The 27978-nt window shown below is 49.7% G+C and overlaps 1 protein-coding gene across 1 annotated transcript in view; it reads right to left on the reverse strand.

Annotated features, from left to right (window-relative positions):
* Positions 1-237: 237 nt before the first annotated feature.
* Tmem132c (transmembrane protein 132C) overlaps positions 238-27978 on the reverse strand; it is a 107188-nt gene continuing 79447 nt past the window's right edge. Inside the window, exons 4-8 of the mRNA XM_032886493.1 lie at positions 25765-25908; positions 13189-13394; positions 11566-11839; positions 10363-10554; positions 238-1803 (exon numbers count right to left, since the gene is read on the reverse strand). Of these exons, the coding sequence (XP_032742384.1) occupies positions 616-1803; positions 10363-10554; positions 11566-11839; positions 13189-13394; positions 25765-25908 (2004 nt within the window). The 3' untranslated portion in view covers positions 238-615. The remainder of the gene's footprint in view (positions 1804-10362; positions 10555-11565; positions 11840-13188; positions 13395-25764; positions 25909-27978) is intronic.

The raw sequence follows: 27978 nt of genomic DNA on the forward strand, positions 1-27978 counted from the left end.
GCCTAAGACCCTAGAAAGAAACACGGAAGCAAAGAGACAGATGGAATCCAATGTAAAATCCTCATTCTTCCTAAGAGGTGACCAGCGTTCAGATGTGCCTCTCCTTGGGCACCAGGCTGACAGACGCGGACTGTGTCCTCAGAAACATAAAGATTGAATTAAAATGGAGGCCTTCTCTTAGCAAGCCCTATTTTTTTTTTATACATTTTGTTCCTTTATTAGAAATATAAACCGACAGTCATTTGTGTGTTTTTTTATTTATCTTTTTGTATTTTTTTTAACAAATATTTTTGGTAGCTTGTCTGCAGTGTATTTTGATTCGTAAAATAACTCTCTCATGTCTGAGCAGTTCTCTCTCGGATCCACTCTGCCTCGCTGCAGGGTCAGAGACTCAAACTTCTGGAAACCTACCATCCTTAGCTGCTAAAAAAAAACCCAAAAAACCCACTTTAGTATAAAAACATTTTCCTTCTCAACTCCTAACCTGCTGCCTGGTATTTTGTGGAGCCCCAGCCTTCCTCATTCAGTCCACTGAGAGCTCCTTCCTTCCAGTTTCTCTGCTGATGGAGGGAGGAAAGGAGGCTACGGTCCCAAGTTGGCGAAGAGGCCAGGGCACTACACGCTGTCTTGGAATTTCTCCAGGTAGGTTCTGAGCTCCTTGGGTGCGCCCACGTCTAGGTCTTGACAAACCCACTTGATGTCGTCTTCCCCACTTAGGATGGAGTTCACTGTGGGGCAGCTGTCCTCAGGTGGGATGGTGAAGGTGGCAAACTTTACCTTCTTCATCTTGGAGGTGGGCGAGTTCGCAGGTTCCTGCCTGGGCTCCCTGGTCTGCCGCCCCCCAGAACCTGGTGGCCTGTGAACCTGGCTCTGCATGTGCTTTTGGGAGCCGCCGTTGAGAAACAAGTGGTTGTTCTCCTCGCAGCCTCCCAGCCCTCGGTCTATGATGGTCGTGTGCTCGTCTTGGGGTGGGGACAAGTCCCCAATGTTCTCCAAGAGCTCCGCCTCATTGCCCAGCCAGACCCAGTCATGAGAGTGGGTCATGGATGCCTGACCTTCTAGAGGTACCTGTTTGTGCCTGTACTTGAAGGCAAAAGTGGCACAATTGATGAGAAAGACAAGGATGGCCAGGCAGAAGACACCCAGGAGGGCATACATCCCAATCTCTAGGTCACTCAGGCCATGGGCTGTCTGCATCAGACCATTCTCCTCAAGTGTGCCCCCGGCCTTGGCCTTGGGGAGGTCCACATGGGCCGGGAAGTTGGTGAAGTCTATGGGGATGCTGTGTAGCCTGGCCCCGTCCCGCCTGCCACTCTTCCCCACGTTGTTATCTAGCAGGGACTTGGTAGTGGTGGTGGCACTCAGCAGGGCCCCTTCCTCACGATCCCCGGGAAAGTTGCCATGGTGTAGTTCATCTTGGCCTGGGCGTTCCAGGTCCTGAATCTTCTGCCGACGATCGCTGGCATGGTTCTTGATCTCCTCCTCATCCTTTTCTCCAGTCTGGCTGGAGTCAGCATCTTCCCACCCAAACTTGACCCCCACATGGCCAATGCCAACAGCCAGCACGCTCTTGCGCTTGGATTTCTGACAGGCCTCAGCGATGGACATATCGACCCGGAGCAGTGGGCCCTGGCCCTCTCCTTCAGCTACCACAGTGGGCCACCAAGGCGAGAGGGGTTGTGGGATGGAGATGACAGCCTCGTCCAAAGAGATGGCAGTCAAGGAGAAGTCCTTGGTGTCATAGATGTCCAGGGGTGTCACTGAGCCGTCACTGAACTGGAGCCATGTGCTGATTATAGCTTCCTGCAGGGAGAGAGAGCGTGAGAACCACTTGGGAGGTGCCTTATCTCCAGGAACCTCTCCTAAAGTGCCACTAAAGCAACAGGAAGGGTGATGTGAAGCCCCAATCTAGTACAGAGGTACCGAGGAAGCAAATAGGCTGTCAGTCAGAGAGATACCGTAACACAGCTCAAACATAAGGCATACGCTGGAGTTCATGTAGCTGGCAAATTCATCTAATCCGGTCCTGGGTCAGCTTTTTCTTATCTGCCAATCCCTTATTCCTGGGTTCTATTATACTCATAGGAAAATGGGGGTTTGTAGAGGTAGGGAGCAGAGGCAGGAAATTATGTCAGAGCCAAAGACCTAAAACCGGAAACTATAGGTTGGGAATGTGTGGCAGTTGGTAATGAGCTTGCTTACAGTACGTGAAGCCCTGGGTTTAACTCCAGCGCTGCATAGACTAGGATTGGTGGCAGACGCCTTTTACTTCAGTACTTGGGAGGGAGTTGGGGGCAGGAATGTTGGGAGCTCAAAGTCGTCCTGAGGTCTTGTAAAAAGAGAAAGTTTCTTGTCTGTCATGTGATGGCTAACTTGATGACATCTGGAATCAGCTGAAGCCTTTGTTGCTGCGAGCCCTTGGGAGGGACTTTCTCTCTCAGATTATTTAAGCAGGAAGCCCAACTCTAACCCTAGGCCACACCTATAGAGGTGGTGCAGGTAAAGAATGGGAAGCAGCTTTGCTTTTTGCCTGCTTGCCCTCACTCTTGCTGGCAAGCGCATCTATCCTGTTGCTGCAGCTAGTATCACATCCAAATTCTTCAGGATTGCAACGTAAACTGAAGACCAACAGCTAGCTCTCTGGGAATCATCCAGAACTCCTGAGGCTACTGAGACATCTAAGCTCACACACTGACCAACACCCAGGTTCTCCACCTTTCCATCATGAGATAACTATTGTTGAACTACCTGGACCACAACCAATAAGTCATGCTAATAGACCCCCCTTTCATTGTAGATATTCATCCTTTCAGTCCTATTCCTCTGCAGAACCCTAACTTAGTGCCCCTCCCCACCTTATGTAAGACCCCGGGGTCTTACAGGTAACTTTGGCTTTCTAGGGGAAACAGGAAAGCAAGAGTATTTTCCCTTTGTATGACCCTGATGCACATGGCATACTCCTTGCAGAACTGTCAGGTGGATGGGCATCAACACTTGGTGGGCTCAGCTTGACTGCATCAGACGGAGAAAGCTCAGGTACGTGTCAGGGGTGGAGTCACTAAAAAGACTGTCAATTGTTCAGTCAATGCCCAGACAGCCACATGATCTCTCCCATTGTAGAGAACAGAGAAAGAAGTTTAAAGTTTCTGGACTAGAAATGTCCTGGACCTATGTTCCTAAGCCTGCTGGATAGCCCAGGGACAACACAGTGCAATGCTAGACACAGATCCTCCTAGCTGGGATGCTCCCGGGCATTTCCTCTCGAGGATTCAACTTCAGCACCACGGACAGAACCATAACCTAGGTGTCCTGGCAGAAACCTGAACTTTTGAGATTCTAGGGAAGGGAATTGCAAACAGAGCATGTATGCCTATTAGACGTCAGCTGATACTCAGAGGATGCCTCTCTTGTAAGCTTAACTAGATTGTCCCTCGGCTGTCAGGTTAGCAAGAAGTTAGCAGAGCCCTGCTGTGCTGGAGACCCAGGGTTCAGTAGCCAAAGTCCCCATGGCCAGCTGCACCCAGGAAGGTTATATTCAGCCTTTTCCTGAAGGGTCACTGCTATGCCCTTCTCTCACTACCAGAACAGTCCTGATTGTGGGAGCTTTCGGTTGCTCATCGGTCACACCTGTATTAGACTCTATTGGTGCAGCAAGAGATCTGGAGAGTGGGAGCCTCTCCACATAGGACGGGTGGGAAAAACTCTATTTCCTCTCTGCCACTGGTGGGAACAAGAAACCCGCACTCGGATCTGGTCTGGTATGGCACTGCCAGTGTGCCCCAGGGAAGGCAAGCAGCAAAACAGACTGGAAACTGGATCATCAAACACATCAAACCACATGGAGCTCCTTAGGAGCAGTGTGAGGTAAGGCAGCTGCTGCTGCACAAGGCTCCCCTGATAAAAACAAAACTCCGTCTGCGGGAGGGCGGCAGGTGCCACAAGAGGCGTGTTAAAAATACACACAGGAGGTCTGTGGGGTGGCTCAGGGGATAAAAACACTGGCTCTGAAAGCCTGGAGACATGAGTTCAATTTCAAAAAGCTATGTCAATGTGAAAGAAGAGAGAACAGACTCCTTAAGTTTGTCCTCTAATCTCCACATGTGCACTGTGAAACACACACACACACACACACACACACACTTCTACTACTGCTGCTGCTGCTACTACTGCTATTACTACTACTAGTAGTAGAAAAAATTTACTATTAATAAGATGGTCAGGCTAATAGTGGAGTGGTGGGGAACAACTGGAAAAGACTGAATTAAAATAAACCAGGAAAAAAAAAGATCACTAAAGAAATAAAATGGCAGAGAAGGAATTAAAGCAGAAACTACCGGGAGAGCAGAGGTGAGTGGGGAGGGGCAGAGATGTGTGGAGATCTTACAGGAGTTCTAGAAATGGAAAACCGAGCAGGGTATGCTGGCACAGGCCTGCAGTCTTGGGACTTGGGAGGTCCAGGCAGGAGGATCAAGAGTTGGATGCCAGTTTCAGCTACATGGCAAGTTGGAGGCCAGCCTGGGCTACATGAGACCCCTTCTCAAAGAAAAGAAGGAGGGGGGGGGGACAGGTGACTGAACCACTTGAGATGCTTTATGCAACCGACAAGGCACGTCTGACGAGGGAGTTGGCTCACCAGCCAACACGGCCAACCGGTTTACTCAGAATTGGGAAGAAACAGAGGAAGAGGCAGGCAGGTGGAGATGGAAAAAGGAGAGCGAGAATTGTCAATAGTCCGGCTACACGTTTTTGGAGGAATTCAGAATGAGGAAGGCGAAATTCTAGAACATTCTGGGCAAGGGTGACCCTGAAATCCAATGTGAAAGGCAAAGGCAGAGACTTTGGAATGGTGCGTTTGGGTGCCTGGGTCTGGCTGTACCAGAAGGCGCGAATGCCTGGCCGCAGGCTGCTCCATTCTGTTTAGGTCATTGGAGGCTGAGTCGCTGCTATTTGGAGTAGAAAGCCCAGAGCAAAGTTCTGAAGAGCAGGAAGGAGGACCGCACTCAATGTCCTCCTCCCACTTTAAGCACCAGGATCATTTTATTTAAGTCTGGGAGAAAAATAACAGGGCGGGCAAGCTGTAAATCTTGACAGCTGCCAGGAGGGGTAACAGGGAGGAGGAGGAGGAGGAGGAGGAGGAGGAGGAGAAGGAGGAGAAGGAGGAGAAGGAGGAGAAGGAGGAGAGGAGGAGGAGAAGGAGGAGGAGAAGGAGGAGGAGGAGGAGGAGGAAGAGGAGGAGGAGGAGGAGGAGAAGGAGGAGGAGGAGGAAGAGGAGGAGGAGGAGGAGGAGGAGGAGGAGGAGGAGGAGGAGAGGGAGAGGAAGAGGAGAAGGAGGAGGAGGAGGAGGAGGAGGAGGAGGAGAGGAGGAGGAGAAAGAGGAGGAGGAGAAAGAGGAGGAGAAGGAGGAAGAGAAGAAGGAGGAGAAAGAGGAGGAGGAGAAGGAGAAAGAGGAGAAGAAGGAGGAGGAGAAGGAGAAAGAGAAGGAGGAAGAGAAGGAAGAGGAGAAAGAGGAGGAGGAGGAGGAAGAGAAGGAGGAAGAGAAGGAGGAGGAGAAGGAGGAGGAGGAGGAGGAAGAGAAGAAGGAGGAGAGGAGGAGGAGGAGGAGAAGGAGAAAGAGAAGGAGGAAGAGGAAGAGGAGGAGGAGGAAGAGGAGGAGGAGGAAGAGGAGGAGGAGGAAGAGGAGGAAGAAGAGGAAGAGGAGGCGGAGGAGAAAGAGGAGGAGGAGGAGAAAGAGGAGGAGAAAGAGGAGGAGAAGGAAGAGGAGAGAAGGAGGAGGAGAAAGAGGAGGAGGAGAAAGAGGAGGAGGAGAAGGAGGAAGAGAAGGAGGAGGAGAAAGGAGGAGGAGGAGAAAGAGGAGGAGAAGGAGAAGGAGGAGAAAAAGGAGAAAGAGGAGGAGGAGGAGAAGGAGGAGGAGAAAGAGGAGGAGAAAGAGGAGGAGAAGGAGGAGGAGAAGGAGGAGGAGGAGGAGAGGGAGGAGGAGAAGGAGGAAGAGGAGAAAGAGGAGGAGAAGGAGAAGGAGGAGAAGAGGAGGAGGAGGAGGAGAAGGAGGAGGAGAAGGAGAAGGAGAAGGAGAATGAGAATGAGAAGAAAGAAACCCTTGACTTTTGAGTTAGGGTTAGCAATGGATGTCTGCAAGCAGCAGTGGGCAGGGAGTAGACTTTCAGGAACAGATGAGAAAGCTCAGAGTGTGAGGGCTGGCCCGCTTATAATTTTGTCCAAAGATGAGGGGGAAGAATAAGTAAAGAGGAAGAATTCTTCTTCGGAGTTAGTCTGCACTAACTCGAAATCTCACAATGGCGCGGAACACCCATCCTGCAAGCAAACCAGCAGCTATGAGCTCAGCTTTCCACGATCAAGTTCACCTTAGTCATCTTAGCTCAAAGGCATCCTCTGGCCTGAAGCCAGAAATGCCAAGAAATTAATATACGCCAGGGCAGAGTCCTGGATAAACAATAGATAGGTGGCGTTGTGCTGATCCCAACTCCTTGTCCTCTGAGTGTGGTACATTCCTGGTGTTTCTTCAGCTGGCATGGTCTCTCCAAGAACCTCGGTGGGTGAAGTCGCCTTCGCTGGTGGCCTCGTGAGTGACACAGCTGTAGGACCCATCTAACCATCCTTGCACTCTGTCTGCTTTGCCTGCTGAGAGGCCCTCGCCTTTCATAAAAGTAAGGGAATCCTTGTGGAGGCTCAGCTTGTGGGGAAACTGATATGGACAGAATGTGGCCCTGTGCCTTTAGCTTCTGCTCTTGGAGCTCCATCCGTGTTTACCCACCATGCCCCCTTCTCACACTTAGACCATGCACCGGGATTCCAGGCAACTCATCTCTTTTTATTTCCATCCAAGCTCAAAAACAAGTGGCAATCGTATTCTTCTTAATTTTCAAAAGGGAAGCTATTAGTGACACGTGCACAAGTGTCAGCCTTTAATTTCTCAGGGCCGAGATAAAACAACGTATGATGTGCCTTGCTCCTTTTAAATTAATTTTTCTCCCCACACCGGGACGGAGAAGGAAGTTAACGTAAACCAAGCCCTTCTCTAAGGGCTGACAGTTGGATTGCAACTCGTGGCTGGTCAGAGCTATTTCCATCAGTTCTGCCTCGTGACTGAGCTCTGGTCCTCCAATCGTCTCATTACATCGAGGCTGGAAACTGCATCAGGGAATCCAACACGCATCTCCCAAGACGACAAATGCCGAGTGACTTCAAATAACACATAGCCACCGGCGATTTAGACCCTGCGTCTTAGAAAGTCATGCCTACAAATTGAAGATGCTCTGTCCACGAGTCTCCTGCATCTGGGCTAGGCATCCAATTATGTCTGGCTGATGAAGACAAATGGGTCAGGCTGGATGTGGGTGGTGGCTTTGTCCCACATCCTAGAGCGGTGCTTCTCAACCTTCCTCATGCTACGGCCCTTTCATACAGTTCCTCGTGTTGTGGTGACCCCCAACCATGACAGTATTTCATTGCTACATCGTGACTATAAAGTTGCTACTGTTATGAACCATAATGTAAATATCTGATATGCAGGATATCTGATATGTGACCCTCCCCCAAAAGGGGTCCCGACCCCCATGTTGAGAACCGCTGCCATTGAGGTTGGGATGCCTCTGCTCATCTATGGCCTATTCTTAGTGAAGAGCTTCCAGCTTTTGATTTTTTTCCCTCTGTTCCTTTGGCTCTCATCTTTTCTGTTTTTGTGCATATATGTATGTAGGTAGGTCAGAGGTTAATACTGGGAGTCTTCCTTACTTGCTCTCCACTGTAGATTTTGACCCAGGGTCTCACTGAAGCTGAAGCTTGCAGGTTCAGCTAGGTTTAGTGGCCAACAAGCCCTTGGGATCCTCCTGTCTTCAGCGTCTCATAGCTGGGATGAGAAGCGTGTACCACTGTCTTGGTTTCTTATATGGATTCTGGAGATCTGAACTCAGGCGCTCACACTTGCATAGCAAGAGCTTTAATGACCAAGTCCCCCTCCCCCATCTCTCTCTCTCTTTTAAAGATTTATTTATTTATTTATTATATCTAAGTACACTGTAGCTGTCTTCAGACACACCAGAAGAGGGCATCGGATCCCATTACAGATGGTTGTGAGCCACCATGTGGTTGCTGGGAATTGAACTCAGGACCTCTGGAAGAGCAGTCAGTGCTCTTAACTACTGAGCCATCTCTCCAGCCTCCCCCACCCCATCTTTTATTTGCTCCTTTACAAACCAGAACGCATCTTGTCGTTTCCTGTCCTCAGGGAAGAAGGGCAGAGGAGCTGGCCCCACGGACTGGGCATGGCTGGAATACACACCCAGTCTGTACTGCTGAGGTATAGAATCAAAGGCAGCAACTGCCCACTGTGCTAGGCAGACTGGCTTTTCAAAGACAAACTCAAAAGGGTTTCCAGGAGCCGGGCACAGGGGCAGGAATGTCCTCATCTGCACCACAGTTGCCTATGGGACAGGGATGGCTTCCTGGGCTACCTAGCAGGGGGCTGGTGATAAAGTTACAACCTCCTTTAGGGTCGTTGATTCCTCCTGCTGGTGTTGGACGAGCATGAGGTAGGCTATGTGTGTGGGAGAGAGTGGGGAAGTAGGGGAAAGGGGAACTGACTGCCACCAGGACCTGAGAGAGGCACATGGACAATTCTAACAGCTGACCAAGAGATGGGGACCTCATTGATCACAGTGAGAAACTTGCCCCCATCAGCGACACCTCTGCAAATAGATCCTTCCCTGGATGAGAAAACAGCATTATGACACCTTGAATGCTGGCCCTGGCCGAGCTTCCACAAAACATGGATAGTTAAGCAGTCATGGCTGTTACACAGCATTAGCTAGCTGATACACCACTGTGTGCTGAATACCATCCCAGAGTTCTTCCAGGAGCCTACTGCTGGGAGGAGGTGGCATTGTGGATGTCACACAGCCTGAGTTACCTATTTGCACCACTAACTCAGCCACATAGACAGGGGAACCGGAAGCCTGTGTCTGTCTACGGTGCATCCCTGCATGGTGCTCTGGTCTTCCCTAGAAGCAGAAGTGCCTAGCTAACCTCCATGGCTTTGCTCTGTCTGCTCCCTAGGGCCACTGTGTTGTGCATCAGGAATATGCACACTTCCATAGATACTGTATCATTCCTATTGTGGAACGTGAAGGACTGTAGACTCCATTGCTATTCTGTTAGGTCTAGAGCCTGCTGCTGGTCCCAGCCATGCTAGGCCAACCTCCTGGCACATCTTGTCCACAATGGGGTTTAACTGTAGCTTTGCCAACTTCTCCTGGTTTGTGTCACCCACGGGAACCAGCTCTGAAGCCAAGTGCCTGAGCAAACATGGAGCCAGCCCTGTGAAAGTGCCAAGGTCCCCACTGTTTCTGGTCTGACAATGACGGACAGTGACCATCACTCTTGGAGAGAATGGTGACAGAGACATTCTCCGTAGCACATGCTAGTTGCTTCTAATTTAATTCTCAAATGTGAGATGCTCCCTCTCTAAGGACTGAGGTGCTGTGGCTACCCAAGTGGGACCTTCCCAGAGCCACTTCCTCCAGGATCTTCCTCACTACAGAAGTGTGTGGGGCTCTCTGTGTTCCCTCCTCCCTTCCTGCCAGCTTCCTGGTTTCCATTCACTTGCAGTGGTGTTGGCTGTGAGCCTTCTATTCACAGCAGAGGGTCAGCTCTGCAAAGCTTTGCTGTCATGCAAAGTTAATCCTTGTAGCTCCTTTCCCTTTTGACGTACATACGTTCAAAGGCGTAGCGGAACACATGTTAATAAAGATTCCAAGGGGTAGCGAGCACATAACTGAAGTGGCCGAGCAGGCAGAGATGGACCAGGCTGCAGAGATGACATTAGTGAACACGAGTGAGGGGTGTTGAAACCAAGGCTGGGAAGGAGCCAAGGCAATGTTCAGAGGTGAGCGAGCCACGAGCAACACATCTCAGGCTAGAGGAATGGCAAGGGCAGAATCCCGGAAGAGCTTTTCAAGGAGGTAGCATGTAGGAGGTCCAAAGAGCTTGGGGTGGGGAAGTGGAGACAGAGAGCAGGCAAGGTTCCACCGACTGTGGGCTGTGGATTACTAGGGATATACAAGGGAGCAGTTGATTCGGTCTGACCAGCACCTTCTCAACCCAGGAGAGAGCAATGAGCTGAAAGAGGAAGGAGGCCATAGGAGTGGAGTGAGGGGTGGAAGGGGGAGGATACCGCCAGCCGTCTCTTCCCTGGGAACAGCTGTAGGACGGATGAACCTTCCCGTTTCCCAGAGGCTTCTGTGTGACCCGATTCTTGTATCCCCTGTAACTCTGAACTTGGCCATATCCCTTTCCCCTCCTCCCCTCAGTCGGGCCCATGGCCTCCCTTGCCCCTTCCCAACCCCCTACCTGTTTGGGGGCACGCAGCAGTTCCTCTGCTGTGGCTACGGCTGAGGTGGCCTTGTTGTTCTCTGAGATGGGGTGCAGGGTGACAGACAGCCCAGCCACCACCTGGACAGCCAAGTCTGTCACAGACACTTTGTCGTCCAGCACAGTTACTGTCTTCTCGGCCAAGATGGAGTCGGACAGGGGGGACAACACCTGTGGAGGCAGCAGGGCACAGGGTAGCCATCACACCCATTTCCAGGCATAGGAACTCCTTCTAGCTTCCATACTCTACCCTAAATAGGCCAGAGATCCTGAGCATAGAACGAGGCACAGGCTTCCATCACTGTTAATGGGTCCTTGAGCCTTCGTGAGCAGGTGAGACAGCCCTTCCCCGAAATTTTATTTCTGTTGGTAAATGGATCTAAATGCAAAAATCCATTCCATTTTAACGAGGAATGGCCTCTTCCATTTGGATAATGGGCCACCTGTACAGCCCGCAGCCTAGTTAAGTAAACTTGACGATCCCGCCGGCTCGATGCATAAAGAGCCGTGCACAGACTGACTCGCAGCAGCAGAAATCGCATTCTAAGGGATCCATGGATTGACGGGGGGATAACAGATCTATGTCAGTGCCCCCCTTCTATCTGCCACCACACGGCCAGCCCGTAGGTGGAGTGACAGAACATTTACCATGGCCTTTGCATCTTCAGGGACACTCTAGAAGGGTGGTGGAACGCAGGTGGAACTTGAGGGGTGGAGGAAACCTATCCCCGTCTGTCATCTATCCTAGAACCAACCATCCCATACATTTTTTTTTTTTGAGTGATAGGATGCAGAATTGTGAAGTATTTGGTGACTGTGCAAGATAACAGGGTCTAGAAGAAAGCTAGAAAATTCAGGCTTCCCCATTCACAGCAGCAGCACATCCAGGGCAAAGGCAAGACTCGTATATTGAAGCCAGTCTGGAGAGCTAAGTGGTAAGTGGGACTGGAGAGAACATGGGTATAGCCCTTGAGAGTAGGCTCTCATGGGTGAGAGAAGACTAGAAATGGAAAGACTGGTCCAAGCCCACTCCCCTGTTCCCATGTCACCCTCTGGAGCCATCATAGAGACTGCTGGTCATAGGAACCTGCCTCATGCCACCCAAACTCCTTGAGGACCCCTAGGTCTTAGGAAGAATGGTATTGGCCAAGGACATGGAGCTCTTGGGCCCCTGATTCTTACCTGGATAGTGGTCATTCCGACTTCCCGCCCAACCAAGACCCTGCTATCCTGCAAGGTGGCGATGTGTGGGGACTCCAGCTTCATGAAGTCAGCCACCAGGTGGGTGATGTCAAACTGCCAGTCTGGACTGAGAAGGTGGCTCAGCTGGCCCCAGGGCCCAGCACTTTCTGATACAAACTGGGTGAGGACGCGCACTGTGGCATGCTGGAACTGCAGGGCACAACCCCGGCCTCTCTGTTCTTCCTCTTCTTCCTCCTCACTGTCCCGAGTGGGCCTGCGTGGGAGGAAGAGTGCTGGCTCAGACATGGGGAACAGAAACACAGAGGATCACAGCATGGGTGTCTGCCTCAACCTCAGTAGACAGGGGAGCCCGGGATCCATCTCTGGGCATCATAGAGGCTCAACTGCACTGCCAGGCAAATGAAAGACAGCTGTCATTTCCTATGCTCACATAGCCCCATAAGCAGCCATTAGCCACATACAGATCCATTTGTCTTTATTTTTTAAGCATGTGTGCATCTATGTTTGCATGGGTGCAGGTGTGCCTGGGCACATGTGTGTGCATGCATCTGGGGCTAAATGACAATCTCAGGTGTCATCCTCAGGCATACTTTCTGCTCCCTTTGAGACAAGGTTTCCTATAGGTGCATAGTTCATGGATTAGGCTAGGCCGGTTGAGCATTAAGCCCCAACCTGGGCCACCTTGAATGAATTCCGAGTGTCTGTGACTAAGCCCAGCGTTTTTGTTGTTGTTTCTTTTTGTTTTTCAAGACAGGGTGTCTCTGTGTAGCCCTGGCTGCCCTGGAACTCACTCTGTAGACAGGCTGGCCTTCAACTCACAGAGATCCACCTGCCTCTGCCTCTCGAGTGCTGGAATTAAAGGCATGTGCTGCCATGCCTGACTGCCTAGCATTTAGTTTTTAAACACAGGTTCTAGGTACGGGTCTCAGATCTCTTGCTTGCATAGCAAGCACTTTACTGACTGAGTCATTTCGTTGCTCTTCCTGAAGTATGCTAACTTGTCCCTCAAAATGAAGGGAGCCTGGAGACCGACTGGTAAGCAACTGGTGATCTGTACATAAGGAGGTGGGAAACTGGGCCTCCTGGGGCTGAGTTGTGCTCGGTCTGCGAAAATCGTTACCCAAGATCCTGTCTGTGACAAGTCAGCGTCCCACCAGAGAATCATGGGTGGCTTTCTGCAATGGGACTCCCCTGCTCCTGTGCAAGACATCATCACACTCTCCAAGAAACTGATGCTGTCATCACGGAGAACAAAACTCAAGTCTGCATTTAACTTGGAGATACTGAACCTATTCTCCAGGAGCTGGGGGGCTGAGGGCCTGGAAAAGATGGCAGCCTGCTGTTGGAAGGAGCCATTTCCTACCAATGGACTCAAGCGTCTATGTACTGTGAACAAAACTTGGTTCAGCACCTGCCCCTCAGCAACATGTGGACCTGGCCAGGGGACCTGAAGCCATGACCTGCTCTCAGGGTTAGGGAGATGTGGGCTGTGGGAAGACCAGCTGCTACTGGATCCTGGATCCTGACGCGGCACTCTCGATGTGATCTGTGAATCAAGTGGGCGGTGTTGTGGCCAGAGACATCTCCCTACCCCCGACTCACCTCTTGCTGGCCACGATGGGGACTCGCCAGCCCTTAATCTGGCTGAGTTCCGTGTCAGAGACCTCGATCTGCAGGGGAAGCCGTGGCACCCACACGGTGACATGCAGCGGTGCGCTCAGGTGCTGGTAGGTGAAATTCACCACCGAGTCCACCTTGCCCTTGATCTCTTTACCGTTGACAAAGACATAGTCACAGTGGTCTGAGACCTGTGAAGACACAGAGAGAGAGGATGCAGTTCACACGGCCGTGCTGACTGTAAGGCGCCCTCCAGTGGTGAACAACGGTACTGCACATGTGCGGTTTTTGCACCTGGTGTCAGTTGGCCGTTAATATGCTAATGAGGGGCGGTACCATGCTAGTGAGGTGATTCGTTCTCCGCCAATCCCTGGAGGACAAGTAGTGGGGTGATAGTGGGTTGATAGTGGGGTGACCCGTACCCCACCAATCCCTGGGAGATTATTAGCATACTGTTGTGTATATAAGGCGAGCGACTTTGCCGCTCGTAGTCCCCTGTCCCCTGTCCCTGTTCAGGAGAGCTGTACAGTAAAGGCTTGTTCGCAGAAGAATCCTGTTGCTGCGCGTCGTTCTTACTGGCGAGACGTTGGGCGTGCGACAGCTGACAACCCACATTTTGCTCTAGTAGTGTATGTGCATGCATGCATGCACACATGTGCACACACATGTACACACACACACACATGTGAGGACACATAACATGTGAGCCCATACACATGAAAGTCAAAATTAAAGTTGGATCACTGTAGTATTACTCTCCATCTTACTTTTTGAGGCAGAGTCTCTCATTGAACCAGAACTCATTGATTCAACTGGCTGGCCCACAAGCCTCTGGGGTCCTTGTACGTCTGCCTCTTCAAGGCTAGCATTCCAGGCTCAGCTTTTACTTGGGTGTGGGAAATCTGAACTCAGGGCCTCATTCTATCTTGGCGCGCACTTTACACACTGAGCCATCTGCTATACCCCTGGTTTGTTCTACTTTATTGCAAATTACCACTTGCTTCTAGTGCAGAGCCCAAAACACAGATTCAGCATCATGGGCTTAATGGGAAACTGAACCCAAGGAAAAAGAGTGGGGAAGGAGACCAGGGAATGTGGAGGAAGAGAGAAGCCAGCGAGAAGGTGCACACACCGCTTCTGGGATTACAGGGTTTAGTCTCTTGGCGTCTCGTGAGAGCACCCAGAATTGCCCATCTAAGGGGTAAGCAGTACAATATTTTCCAGTTCCCAGTTCCCAGGCTGCGGTTGCCTTTGCAATAGAAAGCTGAGAACAAATTGAGGTCAGGACCTTCGATCTCCACGTGAACTTGAATCCATAGAGAACTGAAGCTAGGGTTGAAACCTGAGTACACAGGGCATGTGGTGACCATCAGGAGCAGGATGCAGGCTGATGTCTGTTCAGAAAGTAAACATCGCCACTCCCCGATGGCCCAGCTTCCAAGAGTGCCAAGGGGCCTGACACCTTCCCCTGCACATGCGTGCTCTGTCTCTTGTCCCTCTCCCAACTCACGCAGTCCCATTGGCCCTCTGTGGTTCTCAGTCCTTCATCTAGAGACACATTTCCACCCCAGTTTGCTTGGCCTGAGCAGGCAGGAGTCCCTAAGAGGCTGCCCTCCCCAGGACCTCTGGAATCTTTACATTAGTACTATTGATGTTCCCACGGGATTGGTGGGATCTCACAGATGACTTCCTGCCTTTGCTTGAGCCCTTGCCTTTCCCCTTCTCTTCTCCTGGGCCCTTTTCTTTCCCTCTCTTCCCCCATCTCCCTCCATTTTTGCTTTTGGAAGTTGTTTCATCAAGAAAAGAGACAGACAAAGGAAACAGAGATGTCAGTCTGCAAGGGTCTGGCCTCTGTGTTCCAAAGGCAATGAAGCGCCCGTGTACTTTCCACAGCCACACTCAGTCTCATATCTACAGTGGAGCCCAGTGAAGTGAGGAGGCAGCAGCAGACACACCTACCCTCCCAGGCAGGCATGACAAGTGCCAAGGTCAGTAGCTATGTGCATGTCACTGATATTGGCTGTCTCTGGGAGCCATGATGAGATTAGGTCAGGATCCCCCACCCTGAGTAATAGTTACATTCCCTTGAAATCAGAGACCAAGCTTCTCTCTGTGTCATTTTAATGAACGGAAAATAGAAATTGAGTAATAGAGAGGCAACATGACTTGTCTTGCATAGGCAAGCTTATGGAATATGACTTAAATTGGTCCCACGGGTCTGTATCACCATTGAAACCGTTATATTCTGGATGGAAAAAGTACAATATGCTCATTCTCCATGGTTTGGTCCTTATAGCAGCTGCTCATGAGTTAGGAGTTGGGCAGAGCTGACAATGGTTAGGCGGATAAATGGATAGAGAGGTGGGTGAACCAATGGATTAGTAGACAAAATAGAGACAAATGGATGGGTAGTGGATGAGAGAATGCATAAATGTGTGACTAGGTTGATGGACAAATTGGATAATGGATGGATGGAGGGATAGGTGGATAGATGGAGAGATGGCTGACTGCCTGGTTAAGTGGGGAGATTGACAGATGGGTTGGCAGATGTATGGATGGACAGATGGAAGAGTAGATTGGTGGGTAGATGGATCAATGGATGGAAGGATAGATCAATGGTTGGAGAAGGGAATGGATGACTAGGTGGGTGGATGAATGGATTGATGGATGGATGGACAGATGGATGGATGGATGGATGGATGGATGGATGGATGGATGGACGGATGGAGAGGTGGCTGTCTGTCTGGTTAGATGGGTAGATTGACAGATAGGTTGATAGATGCATGGACATACAGAAGAGCTGATCAATGGATGGATGTATCACTGGGTAGATGGATAGATCAGTGGTAGATGATGAAAGAATAGATGAGTATTGACTAGGTGGATAGATGGATGGATGCACTGGCAGGTGGACGATGGCTAAATGGATGAATAGATATATTAATATGAGGATTTAATAGACTTGTGGGTGGACAAATAACTGTGAGGGCGGAGTTGATAATGTTTGTGGATGAATGGATGGAGATGTTGAGATAGTAGAATGAAGATATGATGGATGGGTAGATAGGTGGACAGAAAGACAGAAAATAACTGGATAAGTGGATGGAATGATGAACAGATGGGTGGGTAGACAGATAGGAAGATGGATGAACAAATATCCCCACCAATGGATACATCTGCTTCAAGGCAACCAAAATAACTGAGGGGAGGGAGGGAGGAGGAAGGAGGGAGGAGGGAGGGAGAGAGAGAGAGAAAGTCTACAATGATATAGAAGTAGCGATGGCATATATACAGGAATTTAATCTGAAAGCTTCCAGAAAATTCTCAATCTAACCTTTCTAGGTCACTGACTCCCATGACAACCTATGTAGATTTGATTTGCACCGGCAAATTGCACACATGTGCAGCTCGGCAGACATTTCTGAGTTAATGATGTCACCTGCCACCCTTGTGGCACCACACCAAGCTCTAACTTTCATTTGCATATCTTCTCTTACTAGACACTGTCCTCTGGAAAGAGCAGAGTCCCATCTGGGTATGGGAACCTGACCAAATAATGACCCGTACTGAGCGGTAGTTGTGACCAGGCAGCCTGCTCTTTCTGCAGAAGCAGGTATGGCTACTCTGGGCCCCACTTTCGTCTCTTCTATTTGCAGGGCAGATGGTGAGGGCTGGACAGAGAGAATTCTTTCCATCTGCTGTGGACAGTGGCATGGAACAGTTGGGCGGGGCCACGGGAAGGGGCCTTTTCACTCACTGGTCAAGAGTGGTTTAAAACAGTTTCTACACTAAGAGAGGATGGGAAGCAATTTCAGCCACTGTCCCAGACTTATCATTAGCATGTAAATGCTGTCCGGGATCGGGGAACATATTAGCATAATAGCCAAGCCTAGAGTCTATCACTAATCACATCTTTAATCAATGTTGTAATTTACAGACCATTGACTTTCCTCATTTATTACCTCTCTGCGCTCGGGTGGGTGGGAACCTTGCCTCTCCAGAATATATAAATGATTAGGAAGAACGCAGAAGACACAAAGGTGCTACGCATGATAGAGCCATCGTCCTCACTGTTCCTGACGGTGTCACCAATGTCTGGGGACGTCTCCGGACAAATTAATCATGTCCTAAGTGGCTGGCAGTGGGAATGAGGGGAACACACAAAATGAACAGGTTCTCTTACAAAAAGGAACTGATCCCTGCAGGAATCTTTCCAGCCCATTGGCTGTGTTTCTCGGGATCTTTTCATCTCTGTCAATGGGCTGTACACGTGAGCCGAATGCTTGGTGGGCGATTGGACCAGCATTAGGCACCTGGCCATGAGGACCTGGAGGGCAAGCCTAGGTAGTGGAGGTTTCGAATGGGGAGTACAGAGCTGGTTGCCTTATTTTGATGTCCTTTGGGGATTGGTACTGATGACCTGCTTCCTGGGGGAGACCCTAGGAGTCAGCCTCCATGGAGAAAGCATAGGTGTCCATTGGCAACCACTGATTGAAGTCTAGGGAACCATCCTCTAGCCGCTGGGGACTTTAAAGATGTATGGACACCCAGCCTGTGGAATCCACAGCAACTTCTGACTTCTGGGGACCGTGTGGGGAGCATACTCACATGTCTCATGGAGTCTTGTGTGATGCTAGTTTCAGACTCTAAGAATAACTCCTTCACATGATACAGACACGGCTTCTATCTCTATAGTGTCTGTCATTGTTCTAAACACTAATTACGATGCCTTAAAAGTCATCCCCGATGAGAGCCTATCTTCGAGTATCCAACCATTCCCTTCCATGTCTCTGCTGGAGGCAAGCTTGCAAACCTCAGCCCCATTCAGCCTCCTTGTCAAAACAAGATTACATAATGTACATTTCAAATTCGGGAAAATTCGATAATCAGACTCCTGGCCTAATTCTTTTTCTATTTTGGTGACGGCTGCTGTGTGTAAGTGGAGTCTGGGCATAGGGAGATCAAAAATTGCTTCTGGATACACCTGAACTCACGAGCCAGCTCTGTTCGTAGAGGACGTCAGTGGCTCTCAGAATTCATTTCCTACTTGCAATATGCCTTCCCACTACAGCTCCAGAAACCCCACGGGAGCTTGGCACACTGATAGCATCCTATTTTGCAGATGAGGATCCTGAGGCCTGCTGTGGAGGGTTGCTTGCCTACAAGAGACAGGATGAGTTCCGTTTATAGCCGTAAGTTCAGAGCTCACCCAGACGGCTCCAACCCTGCAAGTTAACAGACTCTGACATGAGACTGTATGTAGCCTTGACCCAGCTGTCTCTCCATCATTCCTGTGGCTAAGACGGCAGGGAAAGGCAGGCCCTGAGAGGAACTGCTCCTTGGCAAGTGTGATACAGGCTTCAGCCAGCCTGGCTGCATGCCAGAACCCTTCCTAAAGGCTGCTCTGACTCTGGTCCATTTGGCCTACCCCCTAGGCCAGTCTGCTAGGATGGGCTGTGTCTTTCTGAACTCAGGCAGGGGACAGATGGCCAGGAAAATATAGTACGAGCCTAAAGAAGGAACCCGGTGAAGATATGGACAAGGTTGAGGGAGACCACTGGGAGGTGATGATGTCTGCTAGAGCTGTGGTGTACTGGGAGGCTAGTGGGTTTTAGAGCATGTTCCAAATTCACATCCATCCTGAACAAGGTTGTGGCCATTGGACATAGGGGTTTTGCATATGCCATTTGTTAAGTTAAGGAAGAAACCAAGGTGGCTTAAACATGACCTAGATCTACAATTTGTACCCCAGGACAATCATCATAGTGGTGAATATGCTTGATCCAGGGAGTGGCACTATTAGGAGGTACAGCCTTGCTGGAGTAGGTGTGTCACTGCGGGCGTGGGCTTTGAGACCCTGCTCCTAGCTGCCTGGAAGTTAGTTAATCTTCCCCTAGCAGCCTTCAGACGAAGATGTGGAACTCTCAGCTCCTCCTGCACCACGCCTGCCTTGGTGCCGCCATGCTCCCACCTGGACTGAACCTCAGAACCTGTATGCCACCCCCAATTAATATTGTCTTTTTATAAGAGTTGCCTTGGTCATGGTGTCTTGTCCCAGTAACGGAAATCCTAACCAAGACAATCGTTAACAATGTTTTGAGTCCTAGATGCCTTCTAAACGTTGTAAACTCCTTGAACTGGTGAGCAGACTCACTGGCACCACCGTGTTACCATCCCCACTGCAGCTTCCTAAGTTCTCTGTGTCTTCTCTGTCCCTGTGCTCCGGCCTTGCACATGTCATATATGTCCACCACAGGGCCTTTGCACTTCCTCTTCTGGCTGCAGGCGATTCTTCTGTAGTTGTCTGCACATTCCTTCATGGTGTCAGCCAAGATTTCAATGCAGTAGATCCCAACCAGGGACAGTTTTGTCCCCCTCAGAGGCATTTCCAATTTCTCTGGAAATCATGGCTGTCATGATTAAGAGGAACATTGCAGCTAGTGGGGAAAGTGGCTGGGGTTGTATGTCAAGACTCTTAAGATCCAATGACAGTCCCTCATGCCAAATGCCCTAAATGTCATCTGTACCAACACTGAGAAATGGAGTTTCAATTAGGTACTCATGCTTTCAAGGCCAGCATTTTACCAACCTAGCTATCTCTACTGCCCATACGCCTGTGTCTTTTAGCCTTGGAGGCTTGTCTGTGTCACATGGGTCTTGGTAGCTCTGTCGACGAGACATAGACACTGAGACTCAGAGTGGCTGGATTCTCTACAGTCACTTAAAAGGCAAGTGACAGAGCAAAAGTGTGGCAGGATCACTGTCTAACTTCAGCCTCTAAACTAAGGCACCACATTGGACACTTTTTGAGACATGAGCAAACCAAGAACCTCCCTCTCTTCTCTCTCTCCTCCTCTCTCTCTCTCTCTCACACACACACACACACACACACACACACACACACACACACACACACACACACACACAAACACACACACACAACACACACACAAACACAGAGCTCCTTGTGTCTGCCTGGCACCTGGGCAGCCATTTTAACCTCAGCACTGCTCACTAGAGCTGTCAGACGCTTCTTTTTTTTTTTTTTTTCGGAGCTGGGGACCGAACCCAGGGCCTTGCGCTTGCTAGGCAAGCGCTCTACCACTGAGCTAAATCCCCCACCCCCTGTCAGACGCTTCTTGTATGATGTTTAGGACCATCCTCTGCATCCCTAGATGTCAGTGGTCCACCCACCACATCCCGCCACCGAAACGGTCTCAAGATACTACCAGGTTACTTCTGGGGAAAGAGGACACCTGGTTGAGGTTTATTTCTAAAGCTTTGTCAGAAGCCGCAGCGGTCCCAGGAGGGAGGAGCAACATCCTCAAGATGCAGAGGCAACAACAAAGGCAGGTAAGATGGCTCGGTGGGGAAAGGCACTTGCCACAGAAGCTTGGCTAACAGGGTACCATTCCTAGAACCCATATAAAAGCTGAGGGGAGAACTGACTTTGTTAAGTTGGCCACTGGCCTCTCCGCACACACACATCATGGCATGTGCCCCCCAAATAATAATTAGGAAAAAATGGAGACTCCCTAAAGAACAGACCAGTAACAAGTAGGAGGCTGCAGCTGTGGCTTAGCTGGCATAGTTTGAACCCACACAGTAGGAATTTTAAAATTCAGTGAACTCGACGAAGGTTCATGGCTGAGCATCACCACTGGTCACCTGCTGGCCCGCAGCACAGGGCCTCCGGATTCAGAGAACTGCTTTGCTCTCTGGCCTCTCCTCCTCCTGGAACTAGACAGTCTGTTTGTCATTTGTTGCTGTGATTTTGCTTCGTTTTGGTTTGGAGACAGGGTTTCACTCGGCAGCCCAGACCAGATTTGAACTCACGACGTCATCCGTGCTGGCCTCCAATTTGGGGTAATTCTTCTGACACATTCTCCTAAGTGCTGGGATCCCAGGCATGGGCCACTGCTTGGCTATTGACAATGAGAACCCAAGAAGCACACCCGGGGTCATGGTTTCAGTAAGTTCCCCGCAGGATCATGTGTCCGATGGTGGCACTGTTGTAGAGCCTCTAGGAGGTGAAGCCTGGCTGTAGGAAACAGGACGTTGAGGGCCGGCCTTGAAAGTGTTGGCCACCTCTGCTCTCGCCATAGTGAACTATGTTCCTTGAAATCATGAGCTGAACACATCTTTGCCCCCCGCCTTAAATTGCTTCTGACAGACATCAGGACACAGCAGTGAGAAACGTAACTAATACCAACATAGTCAGAAGTGTGGTTTCCTCTCTGGGAGGAAGTCTGTCTCCTTCCTGCTTGGTGGGGTTTGCCTCCCACCCCCACCCCAACATCGCCACAAACCTGCGAGTCCAGAAACATAAAGCTATTGCTAAAGACCTTTGCTCTCTTCGGGATGCATGGCCTGTGTCAACAGGAATCCTGGGACAAACCAAGGCTGTCGTCAGAGGGAACTGCTCCCATGCCCTGGAGCCTGAACAATCACCTGGTGTCACAGAGGTGACGCTACCCTCTCCTCACTTGTACCCAGTGTTTGCAGCTTAATCCCTGGGATATACTCAATGCATGTATTCCCGGAGGTCAAGAAGGCCACATTGGAAATCCCATGAATCCATTCCTTAATACTGAACCCTCTACCTCTCTCACTGTTGGTGCCTAGCAATCTGTGGTCAAGAGAGCCCATGGAAAAGGACATGCTAAGCTGTAGGCTGAGGTGGTTTCCTCAGGGAGCCCATCATGGGCATCCCAGAGCACGTATAGATAGGCCAATTTAAGCTGACAGCTTAGTGTTACCTAGTCCCCTTTTAAGAGGCTCAACTGTCCCCTCCCACGAGGTCACCTTGTTTGAAGTCATCCGGTGCTCTCTAGCATAAGGTCTGGACAGCTCGTTTCTGTTAACTGTTGGTCTTTGTCAGTGGCTGGGCTCTGTGAGGGCGGGGCCTCGACTGCTGTATTTACTGTTCCCTCTGTCTCGGGACGACAGTCAATCTTCGCCGAATGAATTAGCCTGTGATTTACGCAGACACCAACTGTGCACTGTCAAAGCTCACACGATTCAAGGATCAACCAGGACAAGTGCAGGCACATGATCCATGCCGTGTCACCGACTGGGAGACAGCTTTATTTCAAAAGTGGCAGGCTCGATACTTTGTGATGCCACCGAGACATTGACAGTGCAGAGGCAGCGTACATGTTCTTCCCGCACCCTTGTTCTGGGTGTCTGTCGAGCCAGCTGCTTCACTGCCTTTCTCCAGTGCTCTATCCCTTTATCTGCTGAGTGTACATCAAAGGTGGGTAGGAACATTTGAAGTCCTCCCGGGGAGATGCTGAGGCACTGATGAAACTACAGATAGGGAACAGAACAGACAGAGCCCTCGGCCTTGGGAGCCTTTGTCCTTGCCTGCTGGCCTGCTTTCACCTCCCAACACCTCCAGGCAGAGGGATTCATCATGGTACACTGCTAGGAACCAGGGGCAATGACTCTAAGAAGTGGCTGTTATGACAAAATAAACCATGGTTGGAAAAGCTCTATGTACGTGGCGTGTAGTGTATTTACACATATCTACTTAATTGTGTGCACATGTGTTTAAAGTTATAAACACATGAAGAAGTCACAAAAGGAACTGGGGATACTGTCTCACAGATTGTCTGGGACCCAGAGAAATGGGCTTGAGTGTGTTTATATGCTGTATGCATGTGTGTATGTCTTTGACTAGATTATGTGTATGTATGGAATATGTGAGTGTATGTCTATGAATACATTATTTGTATGCACATGGATTATGTGTACATATGTGTGTACCTGTCAATAGACTGTATGTAAATGCACGGATGTGTGTACATGTATGTTTGTCAACAGATTATGTGTGTCCATGTATGTCTGTGGATAGACTATGTGTATGCTCTTGAATGACTATGAATAGATTATATGTGCATGTATGTCTGTAAATAGATTATGTGTTTGTATGTGTGCATGTGTGCGCATGTGTGTATGTGTATGTATGTGTGTATGTATGTGTGCATGTGTGTATGTATGTGTATGTGTGTATGTATGTGTGTATATGTCTATGTGTGTACTTGTATGTATATTTGTGTATATGTGCATGTATGCATGTATGTGTGTGCATGTGTGTAGGGCATGAGGGTAGAAAGGGGACCAAGAGGAGAGGACAAGATCTAAAGGGAGGGGAACAAGAACAGGTGATGAAATTTTTGTGGCAGGAGAGAGGGCTACTTGGAGTGACAAAGAGGACCAACAAAGGGGTTGGGGGATGGGAGGATAGTGGGGGAAGGGTTGGATAAGAACAAGCAAATGACACACAAATGTAATCATGCATATGAAAATATATAAGATGTATAAAGAAATTATATAAGGGAACCCATTACCTTTTATGCTAATTAAAATAATTTAAAAAGAGTTGATGGGGCCTAAAGAGACAGCTCAGATGCTAAGGGCTCTGGCTGTTGTTACAGAGGACCACAGTTTGGGTCCCAGGACCCACATGAAGGCTTGAAACCATCCATAACTCCAGTTCCAGGGGATTCAACGGCCTCTTCTGGCCTCTCTAAGCACATACACATGAGAAAACATACACATAAAAATCTCATATTAGGGGCTGGAGAGATGGCTCAGCGGTTAAGAGCACTGACTGCTCTTCCAGAGGTCCTGAGTTCAAATCCCAGCAACCACATGGTGGCTCACAACCATCTGTAATCTGGGATCCGATGCCCTCTTCTGGTGTGTCTGAAGACAGCTACAGTGTACTCACATAAATAAATCTTTAAAAAAAAAATCTCATATTAGAAGGTCCACGGTGAAAAATGGTATGGATGACCGGATGTCATTCTTACACATGTGTGTAGCTACTGGTATTAGAAGGGTAGAGAAGAAACACTGATCTGTACATGTGTGACTTGAGAATAGCCATTCATCCCACAGGGTCAAGCAGACAGACTGGACAGACTGAGCGACCCAGACAGGAGGCAACAGGGATTGGTGGCCACTGGATGATTGGCAAGTATCTGTTTAGGGGACACTGCCAAGAGCACGGCTCAGTGTAAGAGATCTGCTGGGACTCCCAGACTTAGGGTTTATGAACATGGGATCAGTTACTGCCTTTTACATAGGGCCAGAGTTCTCCAGAATCAGGGTTCCTTCCTCAGGACACCACCAGCTCCATACTCTTGTGACAAGGGCTTTATCTGCATCCGCTAATGAGAAGGAGTTCAGGCTTCAGATGTAGGAAACTGCCTGCATAGTAGCTGTTTTATATCTGACCCAGAAACCCAATTTTGTCACGCAACACCACAGCAATGTGATTCACCAGGTCATATGGGGACGAAAACTCAGAGCCCCCTGAGTCTTGACAAAATGAAACCATCGAGTCCCAACCTTCTGTACCACACAGCACAGCTGACACTGGTTACAAGTGACCTCCCTTCTTTGCCTCTCCACAGCATGCCAAGCGGCACTCAGGAGCTCTACACAACCGGTGAGCTCAGACTAGAGCCTGAATCCCCGGGATGAGCCGGTGAGATAAAGCTAAGCCCCAGGAAAGAGCTTGTCCGGGCCCTGCAGATATGAGAGCCCAGGACTCAGGAAAGAGCTGAGACCGACTTTGGGGACTTCACTCTTACCCATCAAGGCTGCCTGCTCCACACCTCCCCCAGCTCTTGCTGATTGGATGCTCTGCTCTGCTGAGTCAACAGCTAGAGGATGACCACCTCCTGATTTCACTCCGGGAGGCAATTTTCATTTTGATCACACTTATTTCCCCAAAGATACTGATTGCATTCCTGGAAATATCAGCAAGGGGGGGGGGCCGCGGCAGCTCCACATCAGAGCCTTTCATAAGGAGCTAAAGGTTGTCCTTTGTGGTGTAACCACAGTGGCATTTGTTTCTGGATTTGGTGCACACCTGGCTTTCACAGGCTGAGAGATGAATTCTTTGCCGTTAGAAAATGGAGCAGATGTGGTATGGTTCTCCCGACACGCTCTGCTCATCCAACTAAGATTCTTTGTGGGGCCTTCAACTTCTCCTAATGCCCCACCCACTCCTGGCTCTGGTCAGTAGCATCCTCTGTTGTTCGCTCCTCCCGATTCATCTCAGAGGAAATTTAGGAGGTCTCCTGCCCTGCATGCTGAATGTAGTAAGTGATTGTTTTAATTCTTTTCCCTGAGGGGATTTTAAATATCAGTGGCGTGAGTTAATGCGCGTGTTCTTAGCCTGACTGAGGCATTCCTTGTATAGAATTTAGAAGGGATGTTCGTGATGATAAATAGGTTTCAGTTCAATTTGATAAGTAAATAAATATAGGAAGGGAGAAAAGGAAGGAAAGAGAAAGGGAGGAAGGACCAAAGGAAATGAGGAAGAAGAGAGGAGGGAGGAAGAAGAGAAGGAGCAGGAAGCAAGGATAGAAGGGGTGTGAGTAGAAAAAATACAATTACATGATGCAGAATGAAGAGGTAATGGTGGAATGGTGAGTGAGGCCACCACAGATATAGGGTGCCTGAACCCCATTCAGACCTCTCGCTTTAGTATAAACTCTCCCAGTGTCTGGGAGGCTGGAGCCGATCCCGGCCAGGCCCACATACCTTGATGACATTCTCATCCATGGCTTTGCACTCCGCCAGCTCTGAGATGTCTCTCACGGTGCAGTTCTCCTCCACCGACACCACCCTGACGGGCATGGCCACCGTCTTCCCCGTGAGGATGGCTGTGTTCAGGAGTTCAGTGTCCTGCCAAAGAACCAGACAGGCCAGGTTAAGAAATAGTCTCTTTTCTGCTCGTGCCATGTGACGTTTGGGGAGGCTCCTGAGGTAAGCGCTGGGCTGCTCCTCTTAGACTCACTGTGGCGCTGCCCTTAGGAACTGCATCAGGGGGCCCGTTCTTTGGAATAAACAAGAAAGAACAGTGTTCTTTCTAGCATTTCAGAGACCCAGCAGATTTGCACAGCAACGGGTGACAAGCAACAGAAGCCAATTTGGAATACTACAGGAAGAGAGGTACCAAGCTTGGTTGATTAATGTCTGTCTTCACCCTCAAAAAAAAAATTGCCCAGAGCCTATCACCATATCTCATATGGTGTGATGGCTAGCTTTGCTTGTCAGCTTGACAATCTGGGAAGAGGAAACCTCAGTTGAAGAGTTGCCTCCTTCAAATTGATCTGTGGGGCGTATTCTTGATTGATGAGTGATATGGGAGGGTCCAGCCAACCTTGGGACAGTGCTATCCCTGGGCAGGTGGTCTTGGGGATGTTTTAGGTTCTGAGGAGCAAGCCAGTAAGCAGGACTCCTCCATGATCTCTGCTTCAGTTCCTCCCTAGAGTTCTTGCCCTGACTTTTCTCAGTGTGACCTGAGAATCATGAGCTGAAACCAACCATTTTCTTCTCGTGCCGTCTTTGATCAGGGTGTTTATCATAGCAAAGAAAAGAAAGAAAAGCATTGTAGAACACCTGGGAAGAGGGACTTTACAGGTAGGATGAACTTCGTGCTTTCCAGATGAGGTAGCACTTCTTGAGGCAGCCCCAATAGAATCCTAAACCCTGAAGGAGGAGGGGTCATGAGGGTCTGAGGAAGAGCTCAGGCTGTGTTGATGGAGAAGTCAGCATGGAAGTGATCAACCCCAAGGGTCCTGAAGACAGGAAAAGCAAGTGGAGATTTTTTCCCTAGGAACACCCTCTAGGAGGGGCACAGCCCTGTTCCATGGGCCTGCTGGCTTTTAGCTCACACAGCTCAATGTCAAACCCCTGCCCTCCAGAGGGGGATAAAACAAGACCACCCTCGAGCCTCTGATTGTGGAGTAGCTGGGGCTACAGGTGGCACTTTATCCACTAAAGTACCCAAAAAGCTTCCTCTTTCTGTTGCTGTTCACAGCGTTGGGTATCGAACTGGGAACCTTCTATGTGCTAGACTAGTGCTCTTCCTCTGAGCCACATCCCCGGCTTGTAGGTTTCCTCTCTGAATGGAAGATTTATTGATTTGTATTTATTTTACAAACCAAACTGCCTCTCTCTGCTGTCCCGCGGGAGCACCCTTCACCACACCGACAAGCATGTCTGCTCGTCTCGTTGTGTCAACGCTCTGTAAAAACTGCACACATAATCTGCTGAGCGAGGGAGAGGACACCATCGTTCCTGAGTTTGCAGGGTGATCACCGCTTGTACTCAGGCTGCTGGGCCTTCTCTTTACAGCCACATGAATATGCAAGCAAGACCTTTGAATCTAGGGGATCCACTGGCCCCTTCCACCCGGGGGTCAGTTTCTCCCATGTCTCTTTCCATAGACTCTTCTCCAGGGGCCACTAGCAGGCACGCAGCACAGAGCACAGAGCGGCTCCTGTTAGGAGCAGAGCCTCAGCTTCCCAGGGAGTTGGTCCCATCACCCTGAAGTCAAACAAGGCTCTGCCTGCCTTTACAGGGTGCCTGGGACTCCTGAAGCCGGGTTCCAATTATGGGTGCTTTCGACCTGGCTATTACAGATGCTAAGAATACCACAGAAATCCCTAAGGCGAGTTCATTACGGAGAATGTGCTCGGGGTTGTCTTTCCAATGGCGTCAGTGAATGGCTTCATTAAGCAGTGTGTGTCTCTTACGGGGACCATAACTGTGATTAGCTTCTTAAATGGTTGTTAAAGCTTCACAACTGTGTGAGCACGCGCACACACACACACACACACACACACACCACCATCACCACCACCACCACCACCACCATCATCACTATCACCACCACCACCACCACCATCACCATCAGCAGCAGTAGCAACATCATTCTCCTTCAGCACATCTCTGATCCTTGTTAGTTGA

Source organism: Rattus rattus, chromosome 16 (genome assembly GCF_011064425.1).
Source record: "Rattus rattus isolate New Zealand chromosome 16, Rrattus_CSIRO_v1, whole genome shotgun sequence".
Taxonomy (NCBI): Eukaryota; Metazoa; Chordata; class Mammalia; order Rodentia; family Muridae; genus Rattus; species Rattus rattus.